General features: G+C 40.4%; 1 protein-coding gene across 2 annotated transcripts in view; it reads left to right on the plus strand.

Annotated features, from left to right (window-relative positions):
* RNF13 (ring finger protein 13) overlaps window positions 1-17,156 on the plus strand; it is a 57,074-nt gene that overhangs the window by 38,392 nt on the left and 1,526 nt on the right. For both annotated transcript variants that reach the window (XM_075201957.1, XM_075201956.1), the window contains 5 exons: window positions 10,335-10,422; window positions 10,720-10,810; window positions 11,512-11,617; window positions 14,314-14,407; window positions 16,848-16,928. In XM_075201957.1, coding sequence (XP_075058058.1) covers window positions 10,335-10,422; window positions 10,720-10,810; window positions 11,512-11,617; window positions 14,314-14,407; window positions 16,848-16,928 — 460 coding nt within the window. The remainder of the gene's footprint in view (window positions 1-10,334; window positions 10,423-10,719; window positions 10,811-11,511; window positions 11,618-14,313; window positions 14,408-16,847; window positions 16,929-17,156) is intronic.

Here is a 17,156-nt window from a genome sequence, read left to right on the forward strand (position 1 = left end):
AAATTAGAGTGTATGGCACATGTGCTCAATATTTGAGGGTTATTTTGTACATATTTCTTACACTTGCACACTGTCCTTTTGCGGTCTTTCTATTGCTGTGCATGACATTCATCTGCACAGCTTGGTATAGAAACTTGCGATGCAGTGGGCACTTTAATACTTTTATTTGTGCATTGACGTTTTAAATGTATTGGATGGCTATTCTTTAGGTGGGACTCCTGCCATCAAACAGCCCATGGAATGTCAGGAATGCTGGCCTTTATCCACAAGCTCCTATTTCAACACTTTCCTAGAACAGTTTTACCATTTCTCAGTGTTGCTGGGGGAAAATGATACACAGGCAAAACATGCAATTCTTGTATGCAATTTAGAAGTTAAATAATTCTGAAATGTCCAACGATTTTTTTTTTAATTTGTTTTTAGCATATTTGCTTCCAGTATCTATTGAGTAAGCCAATAAAACAGGGCTGTTGTGGACATCAATTTCACGTATCTGATTTAAAGGCACTCTTACCTCACATTGTATTTGCTTAAAGGTGCATATGTTGTAGAGGAGATTTGCTGTTACTGCCAGTGAAAAAACATTTGTTCCCAGGAGAGTCTAACCTGATCTTAGTCTGAGCCAGTCGGTCATCACTGTTCTTCAGTTGTCATGTGACTACAAAGAGGGGAATGGGTTAGTTTATGCTATAAACTTCTAAAGCCACTCTGTTCTCTCCATTGTATGTAATGCGATGATGGTTGGGCAGCACAGTGGCTAAGTGGTTAGCACTTCTGCCTTACAGCACTGGGGTCATGAGTTCAATTCCTGACCATGGCCTTATCTGTGAAGAGTTTGTATGTCCTCCCCTGTGTTTGCGTGGGTTTCCTCCGGGTGCTCCAGTTTCCTCCCACATTCCAAAAAAAAACATACTAGTCGGTTAATTGGTTGCTAACAAATTGACCCTAGTCTGTCTGTCTGTGTGTGTTAGGGAATTTAGACTGTAAGCCCCGATGGGGCAGGGACTGATGTGAATGAGTTCTCTGTACAGCGCTGCAGAATTAGTGGCGCTATATAAATAAATGGTAATGGTAATAATAATAATGGTAATTATGACTCCTAGCAAACTGTAAATTAATCTAGACCCTAAGAAATAATCGACAACTTCATGTGTCTGCTTACAGGTAAGATGAGGTGACTTATGTTCTAGAAACACACCTCATTTTACAGACGATTGCACTTTCAATTTTACCCAGTACTTTGGCTATGAGCAAACTGAGAAATGTCCCATTTGTCTGCTGTCTGACTTTTGCAGACCTTTAAAATCTTGGCAATACCCAGAATTATGTCAGACCAGCTGATTGTCACTAGTTCACCACCACAAGCTGTTTGGTGGTGGAATAAGGGTTTGCATTTTCACAACCAGGTACTTTCGTTGTATTAGCATTAGAAAAGCTAGAAAATATTGTCCGTGGGTGTGTGGCTTAAATGTGACATCACTGGACCTGTCTCTGGGTTTTAACTAGAGATGGTCACTGACCCCCGTGTTTTGGTTTTGGATTCGGTTTTGGATCTGGATTACCGTCGTGTTTTGGTTTTGGTTTTGGTTTTGCAAAACCGCCATTGCGTGTTTTGGTTTTGGTTTTGGTTTTGTTTGGTTTTGTTTTGCTATTTTTTGGGAAAATCCATGTTTTTGGGCCTAAATTAACCCAATTTAGTGCTCCAACTGTTTTAGAGACAAGTAATCTAATTGTTGAGGTAATAAATCATCCAAAAAAACTGTTTAATTCTTCGTTGGTAGGCCTATTCTACACACAAAACAGATTGTCTTCCTCTCCATCTATGCATATTGGCAATGCAGCCATCGTCTTTGAATGTATATTACACCCTACACTTATAGTTAAATATGTAAAGAAATGGAAAAAGCCAGTTTGGTTTCTGTCTCTCAAGGCCCCCCTCCACTTGTATAAAATACCAAAATATTCAGCCATTATAGACTGTACAATATTAATTGACATGGAGAAAGCCAGTTTGGTTTCTGTCTCTCTAGGCCCCCCTCCACTTGTATAAAATACTAAAAAATTCAGCCATTATAGACTGTACAATATTAATTGACATGGAGAAAGACAGTTTGGGGTCACTCTGTCTCTCTAGGCCCCCCTCCACTTGTATAAAATACCAAAAAATTCAGCCATTATAGACTGTACAATATTAATTGACATGGAGAAAGCCAGTTTGGTTTCTGTCTCTCTAGGCCCCCCTCCACTTGTATAAAATACTAAAAAATTCAGCCATTATAGACTGTACAATATTAATTGACATGGAGAAAGACAGTTTGGGGTCACTCTGTCTCTCTAGGCCCCCCTCCACTTGTATAAAATACCAAAAAATTCAGCCATTATAGACTGTACAATATTAATTGACATGGAGAAAGCCAGTTTGGTTTCTGTCTCTCTAGGCCCCCCTCCACTTGTATAAAATACTAAAAAATTCAGCCATTATAGACTGTACAATATTATGAAAAATGGACAAAGCCAGTTTAGGGTCACTCTGTCTATGACACCCTACCCTTAAGGATAAATTGCCCTAACAGCAGCCTTTCAAGATGGTATGTGATATGGAAATGCCACAAGTCCCTTTCCTCTTTGGGGGTAGATTGCACCCTACACTTACATAGAAAGTTTTAAAAAGATGTTATCGGCATCATCTTCAGCTTCATCCTCACCCTCATCAGTGTGTACGTCATCATCACAGACTATCAATTCATCGCCGCTTGAATCCGCCATTAGAGAACAGTCAGTGCTTGGATGTCTTGGATGGTGAAGGCCTTCCTCGTGGAAGATGTAGTTCATTTTTATAAACATCATTTTCTCCACATTTTTGGGAAGTAACCTTCTACGGCGATCACTGACTAAGTTCCCTGCTGTGCTGAACACTCGTTCAGAGTACACACTGGAGGGTGGGCAGCTTAGGTATTGCAAAGCAAGTTTGTACATGGGTTTCCAAATGGCCTGCTTTTCTTCCCAGTAAGGAAAGGGACTGTCTGACATTTCCATATCAACTACCTCTTGAAAGTAATCCTCCACCATCCTTTGCATGTTTATACTCATATTGGATGGAGTTATGGGCAAAGTGACACATTTTTTTGAAAAATCCTTCAAACCAGCCCAGATGTTAAATTGTTCTCGTCTGCCCCCTGTGTCTTCCCTGCTTCTTTTTTGGAAATTTAATTTTTTACGCGCAACAGCTTGAGAAAGTGAAGGAGGACACGTCGTCAAGCCGAGGCCCAGTTCAGCGGCCAACTTGCTGAGCAATAGCTCCTTGCAAAAGTTCACATCTCGCTCATTTACAAGTAAAGACTCAATGTAGGTTTTAAACCTTGGATCAAGCACAGTGGCCAAAACGTACTGATCCGAGTTCAAGATCTTAATAACTCGAGGATCATTGTGAAGCGAATTAAGTACTTGATCGACAAGGCCAACATACTTTGCTGAATTGCTTGCTTTCAGCTCCTCCTTCATTTTCTCAAGCTGCTTTTCCAATAGTCTAATTAAAGGAATGACTTGGCTCAAACTAGCAGAGTCTGCACTGACCTCACATGTCACAACTTCAAATGGTTTCAGCACCTTGCACAGCACTGAAAGGATTCCCCACTGTGCAAGAGTGAAATACATCCCCCCTCCTTTCCCAATGTCATGACTTGTGCAATATGCTTGGATGGCTTTGCGCTGTTCCTCCATCCTCTGAAGCATGTACAGGGTGGAATTCCACCGAGTTACCACCTCTTGCTTAAGTTGGTGGCAGGGCAAGTTAAACTGCTCTTGGAGCTGCTGTAATCTCCTACATGCTGTGGCTGAATGCCTGAAATGGCCTGAAATTTTACGGGCCACCGAAAGCATCTCCTGCACCTCACGGTTATTTCGTAGGAAGCTCTGCACCACCAAGTTGATGGTGTGAGCAAAACAGGGAATATGTTGGAAATCACCCAGCTGTAATGCTCGCACTATATTGTTGGCGTTATCTGAAATGACATACCCTGGGGAGAGTCCGAGTGGTATAAGCCATGCATCAATCACATCTCTCAGTTTGCGTAACAAATTGTCAGCCGTATGCCTGTTAGTGAAGCCGGTGATACAAAGAGTGGCCTGCCTGTGACAAATGTTACGTAGTGGTGTACATGCTGCTGCTGTTCCTGCTGGTGAAGGTGAATGACCAACCCAGTGGGCTGTCACAGTCATATAGTCTTTGGTTTGGCCACTTCCACTTGTCCACATATCTGTGGTTAAGTGAACAGTGGGCAGAATGGCATTTTTCAGCGCAATCTCTACATTTTTACACACTTTTTGGTATAGTTGTGGAATAGCTTTACGGGAGAAATGGTGTCGCGATGGAATTCTGTAACGCGGACACAAAACCTCAATTAACTGTGAAAAACCAGCTGCGTTTATTGTGGAGATTGGACGCAGATCTAACACTAACATTGCAGCCATGGCGTCTGTGATTCGCTTGGCGACTGGGTGACTGCTGTCATATTTGCTTCCCCTCGCAAATGATTGTTTCACAGTTAATTGCTGAAATGTAGGACTGCTCATTTTATTCACCTGCCTCTGGGATGACGATTCACCCCCAGCAGCAGCAACAGCAGCAGCAGGACTAACGCTTTCTTCAGAGGAATCAATAATAGTGCCGGAGTCATCCAGCCTTAAGTGGGATGCCGGGCTAACTCCGAGCGCTACTGAGGATATTGATGAGGATGGTGTGGTGGGTGTATTTTGTAGCCGTCGGTATGTCGGTGAGCGGAGGGTCTTAGCTGATGAGGGAGTGCTTGTATTCTTTTGGGAAGAACTTTCAGCTTTTCCCAACACTTTGCCATGAACTCTCGTTAAATGGCGTAACATAGACGAGGTTCCAAGATGGTTAAGGTCCCTCCCTCGACTGACTGTGGCTTCACATACACTACAAATGGCTATACAATTGTTGTCTGGATTTGGGTAGAAATAATTCCACACATAAGAAGTGGATTTTTTTGTTTTATGCCCAGGCATGACAATGGCCTTTTTCTTGTCACGTGCCAGAACTGCTGCCACTGGTGCAGGACTTACACAAACAACCTCATCCTCATCAACATCCTCATTAGCGCCCTCGTCGCCTACACAAATCTCCCCCTCATCCTCTTCTAATTCCAAAGTGGCATCCTCAATTTGGGTATCACCGGCTACACTCGGGCTATTAAGGCACACATCAGCAGAATGCTCACGATTAGACATCCCACTGTTGGATGGACTCTCCACAGGGATTGTTGTCATTTGTGAATCAGAGCAAATATTCTCCTGTAATGCCTCACTGGTATCTTGCAGCTCAGCTTTGACGCGTAACAGTAGTTGTGCACCAATTGTAGCCTGGGTAACTTTTTGGGATCTGCCACTAATAGCCAAAGGTGAAGGCCTCATTCTCTCTTTGCCACTGCGTGTGTAGAATGGCATGCTTGCAATTTTTTTTTTATCGTCACTTAACTTTTGCTCAGTTACACTTCTTTTTCGCTTCAATACAGTAAATTTTTTTTGGTTTTTGTTTTTTGCACTAATTTGAAAACACTCTGTTGTTTGACATCGCCTTGGCCAGATGACGTACTGGGAACACTAACATCAGGACTGGTGACAGAACCTGGTTGCTCATTTAGATCATATGTGGACTGCTTTGAATCCATTCTGAGCGCAAACCACTGGGGAGTGCTAAAAATTATTGAGTAGATACTGCTGACAGATATGACTTTTGACAGCCAGAAATATTAATGCACAATTAGGGAGGACACCCCAAAAACACTGAGGAGTGCTAAAAATTATTGAGTAGATACTGCTGACAGATATGACTTTTGACAGCCAGAAATATTAATGCACAATTAGGGAGGACACCCCAAAAACACTGAGGAGTGCTAAAAATTATTGAGTAGATACTGCTGACAGATATGACTTTTGACAGCCAGAAATATTAATGCACAATTAGGGAGGACACCCCAAAAACACTGAGGAGTGCTAAAAATTATTGAGTAGATACTGCTGACAGATATGACTTTTGACAGCCAGAAATATTAATGCACAATTAGGGAGGACACCCCAAAAACACTGAGGAGTGCTAAAAATTATTGAGTAGATACTGCTGACAGATATGACTTTTGACAGCCAGAAATATTAATGCACAATTAGGGAGGACACCCCAAAAACACTGAGGAGTGCTAAAAATTATTGAGTAGATACTGCTGACAGATATGACTTTTGACAGCCAGAAATATTAATGCACAATTAGGGAGGACACCCCAAAAACACTGAGGAGTGCTAAAAATTATTGAGTAGATACTGCTGACAGATATGACTTTTGACAGCCAGAAATATTAATGCACAATTAGGGAGGACACCCCAAAAACACTGAGGAGTGCTAAAAATTATTGAGTAGATACTGCTGACAGATATGACTTTTGACAGCCAGAAATATTAATGCACAATTAGGGAGGACACCCCAAAAACACTGAGGAGTGCTAAAAATTATTGAGTAGATACTGCTGACAGATATGACTTTTGACAGCCAGAAATATTAATGCACAATTAGGGAGGACACCCCAAAAACACTGAGGAGTGCTAAAAATTATTGAGTAGATACTGCTGACAGATATGACTTTTGACAGCCAGAAATATTAATGCACAATTAGGGAGGACACCCCAAAAACACTGAGGAGTGCTAAAAATTATTGAGTAGATACTGCTGACAGATATGACTTTTGACAGCCAGAAATATTAATGCACAATTAGGGAGGACACCCCAAAAACACTGAGGAGTGCTAAAAATTATTGAGTAGATACTGCTGACAGATATGACTTTTGACAGCCAGAAATATTAATGCACAATTAGGGAGGACACCCCAAAAACACTGAGGAGTGCTAAAAATTATTGAGTAGATACTGCTGACAGATATGACTTTTGACAGCCAGAAATATTAATGCACAATTAGGGAGGACACCCCAAAAACACTGAGGAGTGCTAAAAATTATTGAGTAGATACTGCTGACAGATATGACTTTTGACAGCCAGAAATATTAATGCACAATTAGGGAGGACACCCCAAAAACACTGAGGAGTGCTAAAAATTATTGAGTAGATACTGCTGACAGATATGACTTTTGACAGCCAGAAATATTAATGCACAATTAGGGAGGACACCCCAAAAACACTGAGGTGTGCTACAAATTATTTAGTAGATACTGCTGACAGATATGACTTTTGACAGCCAGAAATATTAATGCACAATTATGGGGGACACCCCAAAAGCGCTGGGGAGTGCCAAATATGAAGAAAAAATAATAAACCTCTATCCTCCTCTCTGCACTAGCGATTTTGGTTAGAGCAATTGCAAGAACAATATGGTATTCTCTGTCCCTGCTCTAATTAGCCTATGACTACACCCTGCTCTCTCCCTCTGTCAAATGGCGATGGATTGCTGTGGAGGCGTGTATTTATAAAGTTGAAGTATCGCGAGAACCGAGTCCCGAGATCCGACGACGTCACAATGACGTTCGGCCTCGATTTGGATTCGGAATGGGCGGGAGAGTACCGAGCTGCTCAGCTCGGTACTCGGATACCCAAAGTTCGGGTGGGTTCGGTTCTCGGAGAACCGGACCCGCCCATCTCTAGTTTTAACCAAACTCTTCTTGCTTAAAGAAACACCTCCTTTAGTTAAGTGGATACCAATTCTGTAATACATTTCCTTGGACATATGAATTTTAAATTGGTGCATCCCTTTGTCTTTAAATAAGTCTAATTACCCCTTGGACTATGGGTTATTTGATCCATCAAGCATGTTACTTGTCATGGTTTGCTTAGAGTATGGGATGTCTGACAGAAGATTGCAGTGTGGGATTACACAAAAATGAACGCTGCCAAATTAAATTATAGTTAGGTTAGTGATATCCCATCAGATTACATTTTTTTTCTTTTCATAACTGTTATAGTTGGACCCTATATGTTGCTATTTGCAAACACAATGCACTGAAAAGTCAGCCTTGTTTTAATATCTTTACAGGTGTAATGGTGGTCTCTATAGGCCACTATTCAGTTCTGATCTGGTAACTTTTTGTTAAATTAAATTATCTGAGCATGTGTGGCCTCCTACTGACAGATCTGATGTGGTCGGAATTGATTTGTCAGATAGTCAGGTTGGCTGGTCACCTCTGTCTATGCATATGTGATGTCATTGGTCAGCCCAGAATGAAAGGGGATGCAAAACAGCCAGATCACTCTGTGACCAAGTCTGGTTGGGAATGTACCTGGATGGCACAATCTGTGTAAATTGGAGCATCTAACACATCTATTTCTATAACTAGGTGGGAGAGATATATAATATTTGTGATATGCCAAAAAAACAAACTAAATATAAAGCGTTGTTTATAAACGCACACAATATGATGGCATACTGTTACTGATGTTGTGGCAGATTGAAGTGGTCACAGTAAGCAGAGTGTATGGGTGCCCAGGTAACCTATATTGTACAAGTTAAATGGTAGTACAAAACGCACAATTAATGCCACTGGGTATAAATGAGCATAGCCTCTGATACACTACACTTATTATACCAGGTATCTCTATGAACATTTTAATTTGTTGAATAAACTTGGATCTATATTCTTTATTATTATTGTTTGTTTATATAGCTCCAATCATTTTCCGCAGCCTGGATAGCGCCCTGGCTGGAGTTGGATCCCAGTGCTGTGAAGCAGCAATACTACCCACAGTGCTACTACCTAAGCCATGGTTTCACACCTTATTTTTATGAAGTATGAAAATGGGAGGGGTGGAAATTGATCCCAGTGTGCTGCCGACACCAGTCGGTTTACCCCAGAAGTTCACTTGAGTGGACTATGAAATAACATTATTATCTATCATACCAGTACACAGTATCTGATGTAAAAGCACTTGTTCTAGTTAGAATAAGCCTCTTTAATTAAACATTCCAGTTCACACCAGTAGACTGTAGGTAAAAACAAATACCATAAGCAGTCTGACTAGTGTCATTCCTACAGGCTTCCTTGTTGCCATGTGACCTCATGCAGTGTGTAAATAGCAACGTGTCCGCACTGTATCACTGTGTCCTAGTACCAGGCAGATCTGTTTCACTTGAAGGAATAAAATGAGTTGCAAATGTTAAAGGGATAAATGTGCATGTGTACTCAATAAATAGATTTATGGCTTCCAGGACTGATCTATCTGAAAAGCAGATGCCATAAATATGCAATGTAAGGAAAAGTGTCATGGCAGCTGAGAAGTTTCTGTGCAAGTTAATAACACTTTAATAATGTACATGGCAAAATATCATCATCAATCATCATCATCATTTCATCTTGTATAGCGCCAGCAAGTTCCGTAGCACTTTACAATTGGTGGCCAACACTGTAATAAACATTACTGAGTAAAACTGACAGAGGTAAGAGGGCCCTGCTTGCAAGCTTACAATCTGCCTAGTAGGGAATAGTCCCTTGATACATAGCAGGATTTAATATGAAAGATACTTTGGAGTAATTCCCTCCTTACAGTGGTGCTGATCACTGTCAGATGGAAATTAAATGATGCATTTGCAAGTTTAAGTTCCCTTGGGGGCTCCAGAGAGTGTGATTTGGCCTTTGGAAGACCCCACAGCCCAAAGCTAATTCTCTTACCTGTTCATTGTAAGACCTAGTGTAATTGACTGAATGCTAATCTGTCCCTGTGATTCCTCAACATAAGCCTTTTGATCTTTCTTATGGTAAGGTAACTTTCTGTGTTCTGTTTGGCAGGGGTCTCTGCTCTCTGCACCGCTTCAAGATATCTTACACCATAGGATACAAGCTACATGCATAAATATGACTCATTATTACAGCACTAACATATTCCACAGCACTGTGAAATTGGGTAGAACAATCAACATATCACAAATAACAATACAGTAATAAGCACACAACAAAGCAGAATCTTAAAGAACTGATTGCGTCAGGGACCGTAGCATCTGTGAGGTCTCTCAGGCCTCTGTATTAATGCCCAATACCTCTTATCTGACATGTGTTGCCCATATTTCTACACAAGACGAAAACCACTTAGGTTATTGTGCATCTACCAGGCAGTACTAATTTGTAACAAATGTAGGAAGAGGAAGGTGATGGCTGGGTGATGACTATAGTGAGCAGATGAATGTGTTTAAACATTTCACAAAGGATGAAAGACGGTGTTAAATATAACAGCTGATAATGTGTGATAAACTCATGACACATCCATCCAGACTTATTCTCACTTGTACAAGTGTGGTAAATACAAGGTAACAGGCTCTTCTTCATAGGTGTTGAATGCACAGAGGGCAGGATACAAGGCTGCTATTATTTACAATGTGGACTCTGATGACCTTATCAGCATGGGATCCAATGATGGTACGTATGCAATTTTCTCTGCTTAGCGTTCTAAGAAGAATTTATTAAGATCAATCTCTGTACATCAGTTGTATTTGGATAGCAAAGGAGAAAACTTTCTATAGAATCATATTCTTGTAAATCCTTTATTTAGAAATTTACATAATACAAAGTGAGAAGAGAACAGGGAATGTACAAAATAGTTTGAATATTTAGTTTTATTCAGATTACTTGTATGTCCCGGGTCACGTACCCTGATGGTAGACATTGCTATTTATAAAAGATGTTCTCTGTTGAATTATTTCTTATGTGTTTCAGTTGACATTCTGAAGAAAATTGACATTCCCTCAGTGTTTATCGGGGAGTCTTCTGCACGGATTATGCAGGAAGAATTCACTTGGGACAAGGGGTAGGATGTCCTTGTTCTTGCTTTTTAGATTAAGAAATTGCCAGTGTTCCCCATGAGAACGTGCTTGTTGTATTATGGTAGTGGTCTTTAATGGATAGTCCTTCAGCATGAAATGTGCAACTCCATTACTAAAACCACACAGCTGCTGGGTACTGCATACATAAGCCTACAATCTTAATATTATGGTGTTAAAAATACTTTTTTATATTAATACAGTTCCTCAAAGCCGAGTCGTGTACATTTGTTCTATTTCAATACTGGTGTAAGAAAGGGCAGCCATTTTAAAAGCTACTAGACCATATATATCAGAATAGTTTTGTTAATGCCTCACAAATCAATAATTCTACACCCAATATCCCTCTCTTCTTTGCTTCGACAATGTAAGTGGCCATCTGGTACAAGTAATTGATAATATACATAAATACATTTCATCCTGTTATTTGAGTAATAAAGTGTTAGTGGTGATTGTGTGCAGACATTGAAGTACGTCCACTAATAATACTTTACAAATAACCCTATATGACATTTACTCCCACCTTTTGTGGTGATCAGATTCAGGTTTTAAAGCCCAACTTACCTGGGCTGTTGGCGCAGGTAAATATCTTCAGGAGTTCATGCATTCCTTTGTGTAGAAACTGTACTTGATGTGTGTAACATTCTACTTCTAACCAATGACATTCTTTGCTATTCTTTTTGCGTAGTGCATATCTTGTGTTAATCCCTGAAGTCACCCTCCCTTTGGAGTACTACTTGATACCATTCCTAATTATAGTTGGGATTTGTCTGGTGCTCATTGTCATATTTATGGTAGGTATTACAGCTCAAACTCATGCTTCCATTCAGTAAAATTAAATGTATAACCATTGGATGTCTGTACTTGGGTTCGCTTTTGTCGCATACAGTGGAAGTAGCCATTTTGTGATCTGAACCATTATTCGTGAGCCAGTGTTATCACTGAGGCTGTGTGTGTGTGTGTGTGTGTGTGTGTGTGTGTGTGTGTGTGTGTGTGTGTGTCACAGTTCTACTTTACTTTGGATAATCCTGATTTATATAAAAAAAAATAGGTGTACAGTACATTATTACAAATGCCCATGCTGTAAAATCACTGGTTCTCCACCTGTGCTCCCCCTATTTTATCACAACCCCAGGAGGTTCAGTGTGGGGGATCTGAAAGATTCATTGTGGGGGATCTGAAAGGTTAAGAACTGGTAGTCAGAAAGTGCCAAGTGGCTACAAGCGAAGTCTAAATGAAAGCCAGTGTCAGATCCAGTAAGTTGATCTGGGCTAGATAGTGCATAGCGTTCATAATTGGCAGAATGTGGAATTTACTAGTTTTTCAAGTCATTTTTTGCTAAGCCAAATGTAAGTTTAGTGCCCATAACCTTAACTTGTTGACCTCCGACTGTAAATAAACATCCTGTCAGACTTCACAGTAGACTCCAGCCTCACACCGACCAGCCTGCACTAGGACAGGGAGATGCAATGATTGTTGAACCCTTGTTTATTTGGGAAGAGGCTGTTTAGTGCTGGAGCGCTTGAACAGTTTTGGGGACAGGGAGATTTATTTATTAGCTTCAGCATTCATTTCCGTATGCTGGACACAGCATTGAAATAAATGAGCTATTAAAAGGAATAAGAAGTGTTATGAATGCATATGCATAGAGGTTATATGCATCTTCCCATGAAATTATTTATTTTTTTGCACTGGGACTGTGGAAAAGTAACTTTTTGTGCCACAATAAAACCTTTTTTAAAAAAATTATAGCAATATTAATATTTCATAAATCTCCTTATAGACACTTGTAAATGTCTGCTACAGATGCATACTACAATCTATGTAGGAAACATGGCACCCGAGGGGCGGGGAGCGCTGGACACTGTTGCAGGCAGTCGTGGGTTCGGGGGAGCACTGGCCGCTGTTGCAGGCAGTCGTGGGTTCGGGGGAGCACTGGCCGCTGTTGCAGGCAGTCGTGGGTTAGGGAGAGCACTGGCCGCTGTTGCAGGCAGTCGTGGGTTAGGGAGAGCACTGGCCGCTGTTGCAGGCAGTCGTGGGTTCGGAGGAGCACTGGCCGCTGTTGCAGGCAGTCGTGGGTTCGGGGGAGCACTGGCCGCTGTTGCAGGCAGTCGTGGGTTCGGGGGAGCACTGGCCGCTGTTGCAGGCAGTCGTGGGTTCGGGGGAGCACTGGCCGCTGTTGCAGGCAGTCGGGGGAGCGCTGACACAATATTGTTTGCTTTCTAGCTTCAGGATCAAAGTGATCTCTGTATTGTGCTATAATACAGAAGTACTAGGTGCTTCCACATTAAAATGGAGGGCCCTGTGATCTAATCATATGACATTGCATAGAGTTAGAAGGCTAGCAGTGGGAGGGTTACAGAGAAGACTTGAAGCAGGTGGTCTCTGATATCCAGCTGTATTAGGCTATGTAAAAGATCTATAAGGAACTACCAAATTGATCTGTTTAAATGTTGAGAATAGTGGAACGTAGGAGAGGTCTCGTCGCCCTTTATTGAAAGTGTGAAACACAGTTGCTCATATAGGGGTTAAATAAAAATAACTTGAACATACAACCGTTCCATTGTATTCATATACTTTAGTCCTTTGTTTATGGAAATTCCTAGTATGGTATGTAGTGTTGGTTGCTGTGTATGAAGCAGAGTTTATTACAGTGAATGGTGCGTCATAACTATGGATTATTATACACTGTTTCGTGTGTGTGTATACACGTTCCGTACATTCATTTTATAGCCTGTTCATCCTAGATAATAGATGATTTTATTTTAACCACATAGCAATTATGATTAACTTAACAGTGTTAAGTAAAGGTTTATTAATTCTTACCTGACATGAAGATGATGACTGTTAAATAGTATTGTGCTGTTTCTCAAGAAAATGAAATGTACTCCAGACCACAGTGTTATGTAGATGTTATGAAGTTCCTCAATTTCAGTTATCCTTATTTTAAGTATAGTAAGTGTAATTCCTTGCAATAAATATATATTAATAGTGTTCCTAAGAATCGATAGCACAACTTAAATAACCTCCTGATACTCCAGTGAGAGCAATGTAATGATAACTTCGCAATAGATCACATTTTATAATGTACGGTAGTTAGATATTATTACTAATGAATACTAATCACCAATTATGAATAATGGCATCACTATTAAACCAATACAGGGTACAGTACTACTGGTACTTGGTGAATAGTAGCATCATCATTTCGATATTCAGAATTTGGAGTTCTGTGATTGAGTCTGTTGAATTTGTGTCTTTTGTATATGCTGATAAGTCGTCCATGCTGTCTACAATAGGGTGTATATTGCCCCTAAACAGTACGTTTATATTGTGATGTTTCGGGTATGTCATGATAACCATTTTAGTCATTAATGGATTTTTATCATACTACAAGTTTAATCTTTTTCTGATTTTATATAAAACCCTCTTTATCTGTATCTTGTACATTTTTTTTTTTTATTTATCTTTTTACCCTATTCAAATTTAGATCACCAAGTTTGTGCAGGATCGACACAGAGCGAGGAGGAACAGACTGCGCAAAGATCAGCTAAAAAAACTGGCAATTCATAAGTTTAAGAAAGGTAGGAAAATGAAGTATAGTGAAAGATTAAGTACAACTTGTGCTATATTAAGTCTGTGATTTGTTGTTTTACGTATAAGGAAACTATTTCAATGTCTTACTTGTAATTTACTTAGGAGCAGTAGTTTTGTTAGATTTTGGCTGCAGAGTTTGGCTGTTCACCAGCATTCTTCCCCCCGCCCCCCACGCCTGTTGCTGCAGCTTTTTATTTAGTTTTTTTTGTTTTTTAATGTAGAGATGTAATATCTGGAAATGTGTAAATAATGTTATTCATTAACACCTGCAAAACTCTCAGTAGTGCTAAACCTGCTTTTGTCAGGCCCATATTAACTTCTGCCTTCAGATTTTAATTCATGTATTTTAATTCAGTATTGACAATAAGGGAAATGTATGCTTCTCAACATATGTCTTCAAAATAAGATCCCTTGTACCCTCAGTAACTAATTAATTGCTGTTCAAAAACCACCTCAAGACATCATCTGTTTTAAATAACCAGGAAATGTTATTTAAAGGGCATAGTCCACCCTTTGGGATTTTTTGTGGAGGTTTGTGTGTCCTTCCCATGGCATCCCGGGGGTTACTGAATTTCAGGCCTCTGAACATGGTTGGTGCTTGGAGATGGAAATGGTCTGAGAGTCTGGGCAGATTCTGGCAGTAATGCATACAGTACCTGCAGACACAGGAGGACCACACAGCTTTACTAAACGGTGGGAGGGAAGGGTGGGTGTGTATGTGTGTGGTTTTTGTTTTTAACAAAGTTGGACACCTTATTTTAAAGGACAGCTTAACATAAAATGAGAGTTATTGTCGTTGATTTGTAAGGTGCCACAGTACTCCGTAGCACCTGACAGTGGGGAAACAGAACATTCATGAAACAGGGACAAGGTAGACAAAATAAATGCACACCTGAAAGCAAAGGGCACAAAGGGTCCTACTCATGCTTACATCCTATTTGGAAGAGGGCACATCTGAAACAATAAAAGTGAGTGTGACTCAGAGTGTAGATTGGGACAATTGTGAGGGTGCTCTAATAAGGTAATGGGTTTTCAGAGAGTATTTAAAGATATGAAGGCTGTGGGAGCATCTGATTGGGTGTGATATGGAATTCCATATATGGGTAGCTGCACATAAGAAGTCTTGCAAGCAGGAATGGGGAGGTTATCAGAGGCAAGGTGCAGGTCAGATGTAGATCTAACAGGGGGTATTTTGAGATGACATTTAAAATGTATGAAGGATTTGTGTTTCTGTGAGGGCTTTGTAAGTATGGGTGAGTAATTTGATTTGAATTGTGGAGGACGGAGCCAGGGTAGAGATTTACAAGATAGTGCAGGTGATGTGGAGTGTCAGGAGAGTTAGATTAGTCCAACTGTAGCATTTAAGATGGGTTGAAGCGGTGGTAGATAGGTTTGAAGAACATCAGATAGGAGGAGGATGCAGTAGTCAAGGAGGGAGTGGGTAAGCGTTTTGGTAGCATCTTGGGTAAGAAAAGGGCACATTCTGGCAATATTTCTAAGGTGGAGGCGGGAAGACTGGGAGAGAGAAACTTGATGTGAGGAATAAAGTGTGACAAGTGTGACATCAATACAGTGGGCTAGGGGGACTGAGGAAATTGTGGTGTTATTAACGTGAGGAAGATATGAGAGGGTCTTTTGGGAAAGGGAGATGATCAGCTCTGCATTGGACATGTTGAGCTGTCAGTAGCTTTGGGATAATCTATGTGGAGATAGCAGAGATATTTGGTTACAGAAGGGGGAGAGGTCAGGGGAGGAGAAGTGGATTTGGGTGTCATCAGCATAGAGGTGGTACTGGAGGCTGAATGAACAAATTAGTTCCGCAAGAGAAGAGGTCTGCAGGGAGAAAAGAAGAGAGCCAGGAGCAGAGTCCTGATAGAAAAAGTTGCCTTCAAGAGAGCTACTAGTAATATATATTTCTGAGACAGCTTTTTTTTTTTTTCGCTATACACAGCTTGGATGATAACCAAAAAGTATAACTTGCAAAGAACATTTACATTATATTCAAGCTAGGTAATGGAGAAATACATGTGAAATTATAGGCCCTCCATGAGGTCTAGAAATAAGTACTGGTCCAGAGCAGCCAGAGAACTCCACTTCTCCTTGTACGGTAAAGTGAGGGTCACTAGAACACTTCCTGATGGCGAGCAGCTTTCAGATGTGTAAATATTTAGATGCTGTATGAATTCTACTCTACCATCTGTAATGAATCAGGAAGAAAGTATGTAACAAAGACAGCTTAGTCCTGGCAGTAGTCTATATTTAGCCCCTGTGACACTAGCCATGTAGAAGATCTTCTTTTTTTCTTTCTTCGTGCCGTTGAAATTGACTTGCTTTGTCGCATTTTGGTTAACTCGTGTTATGTTGCTAATGGATAGCTAATTGAATTAGTGGTTGAATAATAAAATGAAAATGTGATCTGAATTACAGGGGATGAGTATGATGTGTGTGCTGTCTGCCTGGATGAATATGAGGAAGGGGATAAGCTACGGATATTGCCCTGCTCACATGGTAAGGATAATACAATTCCAGTGTGCTTTTCTAGAAGCAGAGATCTAGATATAGACGTATATGTCATGGATAATGTTTGTGTGTATACAGATTTATTTTTTTTATATCTGTATTGGCTGATAACCAAGAACAATAGTGTGCAGCCAGCTGTATAGCATTTTCTTTGCATTTAACATATTTCACAAAGCACTTAATATGCAATGTTGTAATAAGGGGACTCATATTTTA

Source organism: Mixophyes fleayi, chromosome 3, assembly GCF_038048845.1.
Source record: "Mixophyes fleayi isolate aMixFle1 chromosome 3, aMixFle1.hap1, whole genome shotgun sequence".
Classification (NCBI taxonomy): Eukaryota; Metazoa; Chordata; class Amphibia; order Anura; family Limnodynastidae; genus Mixophyes; species Mixophyes fleayi.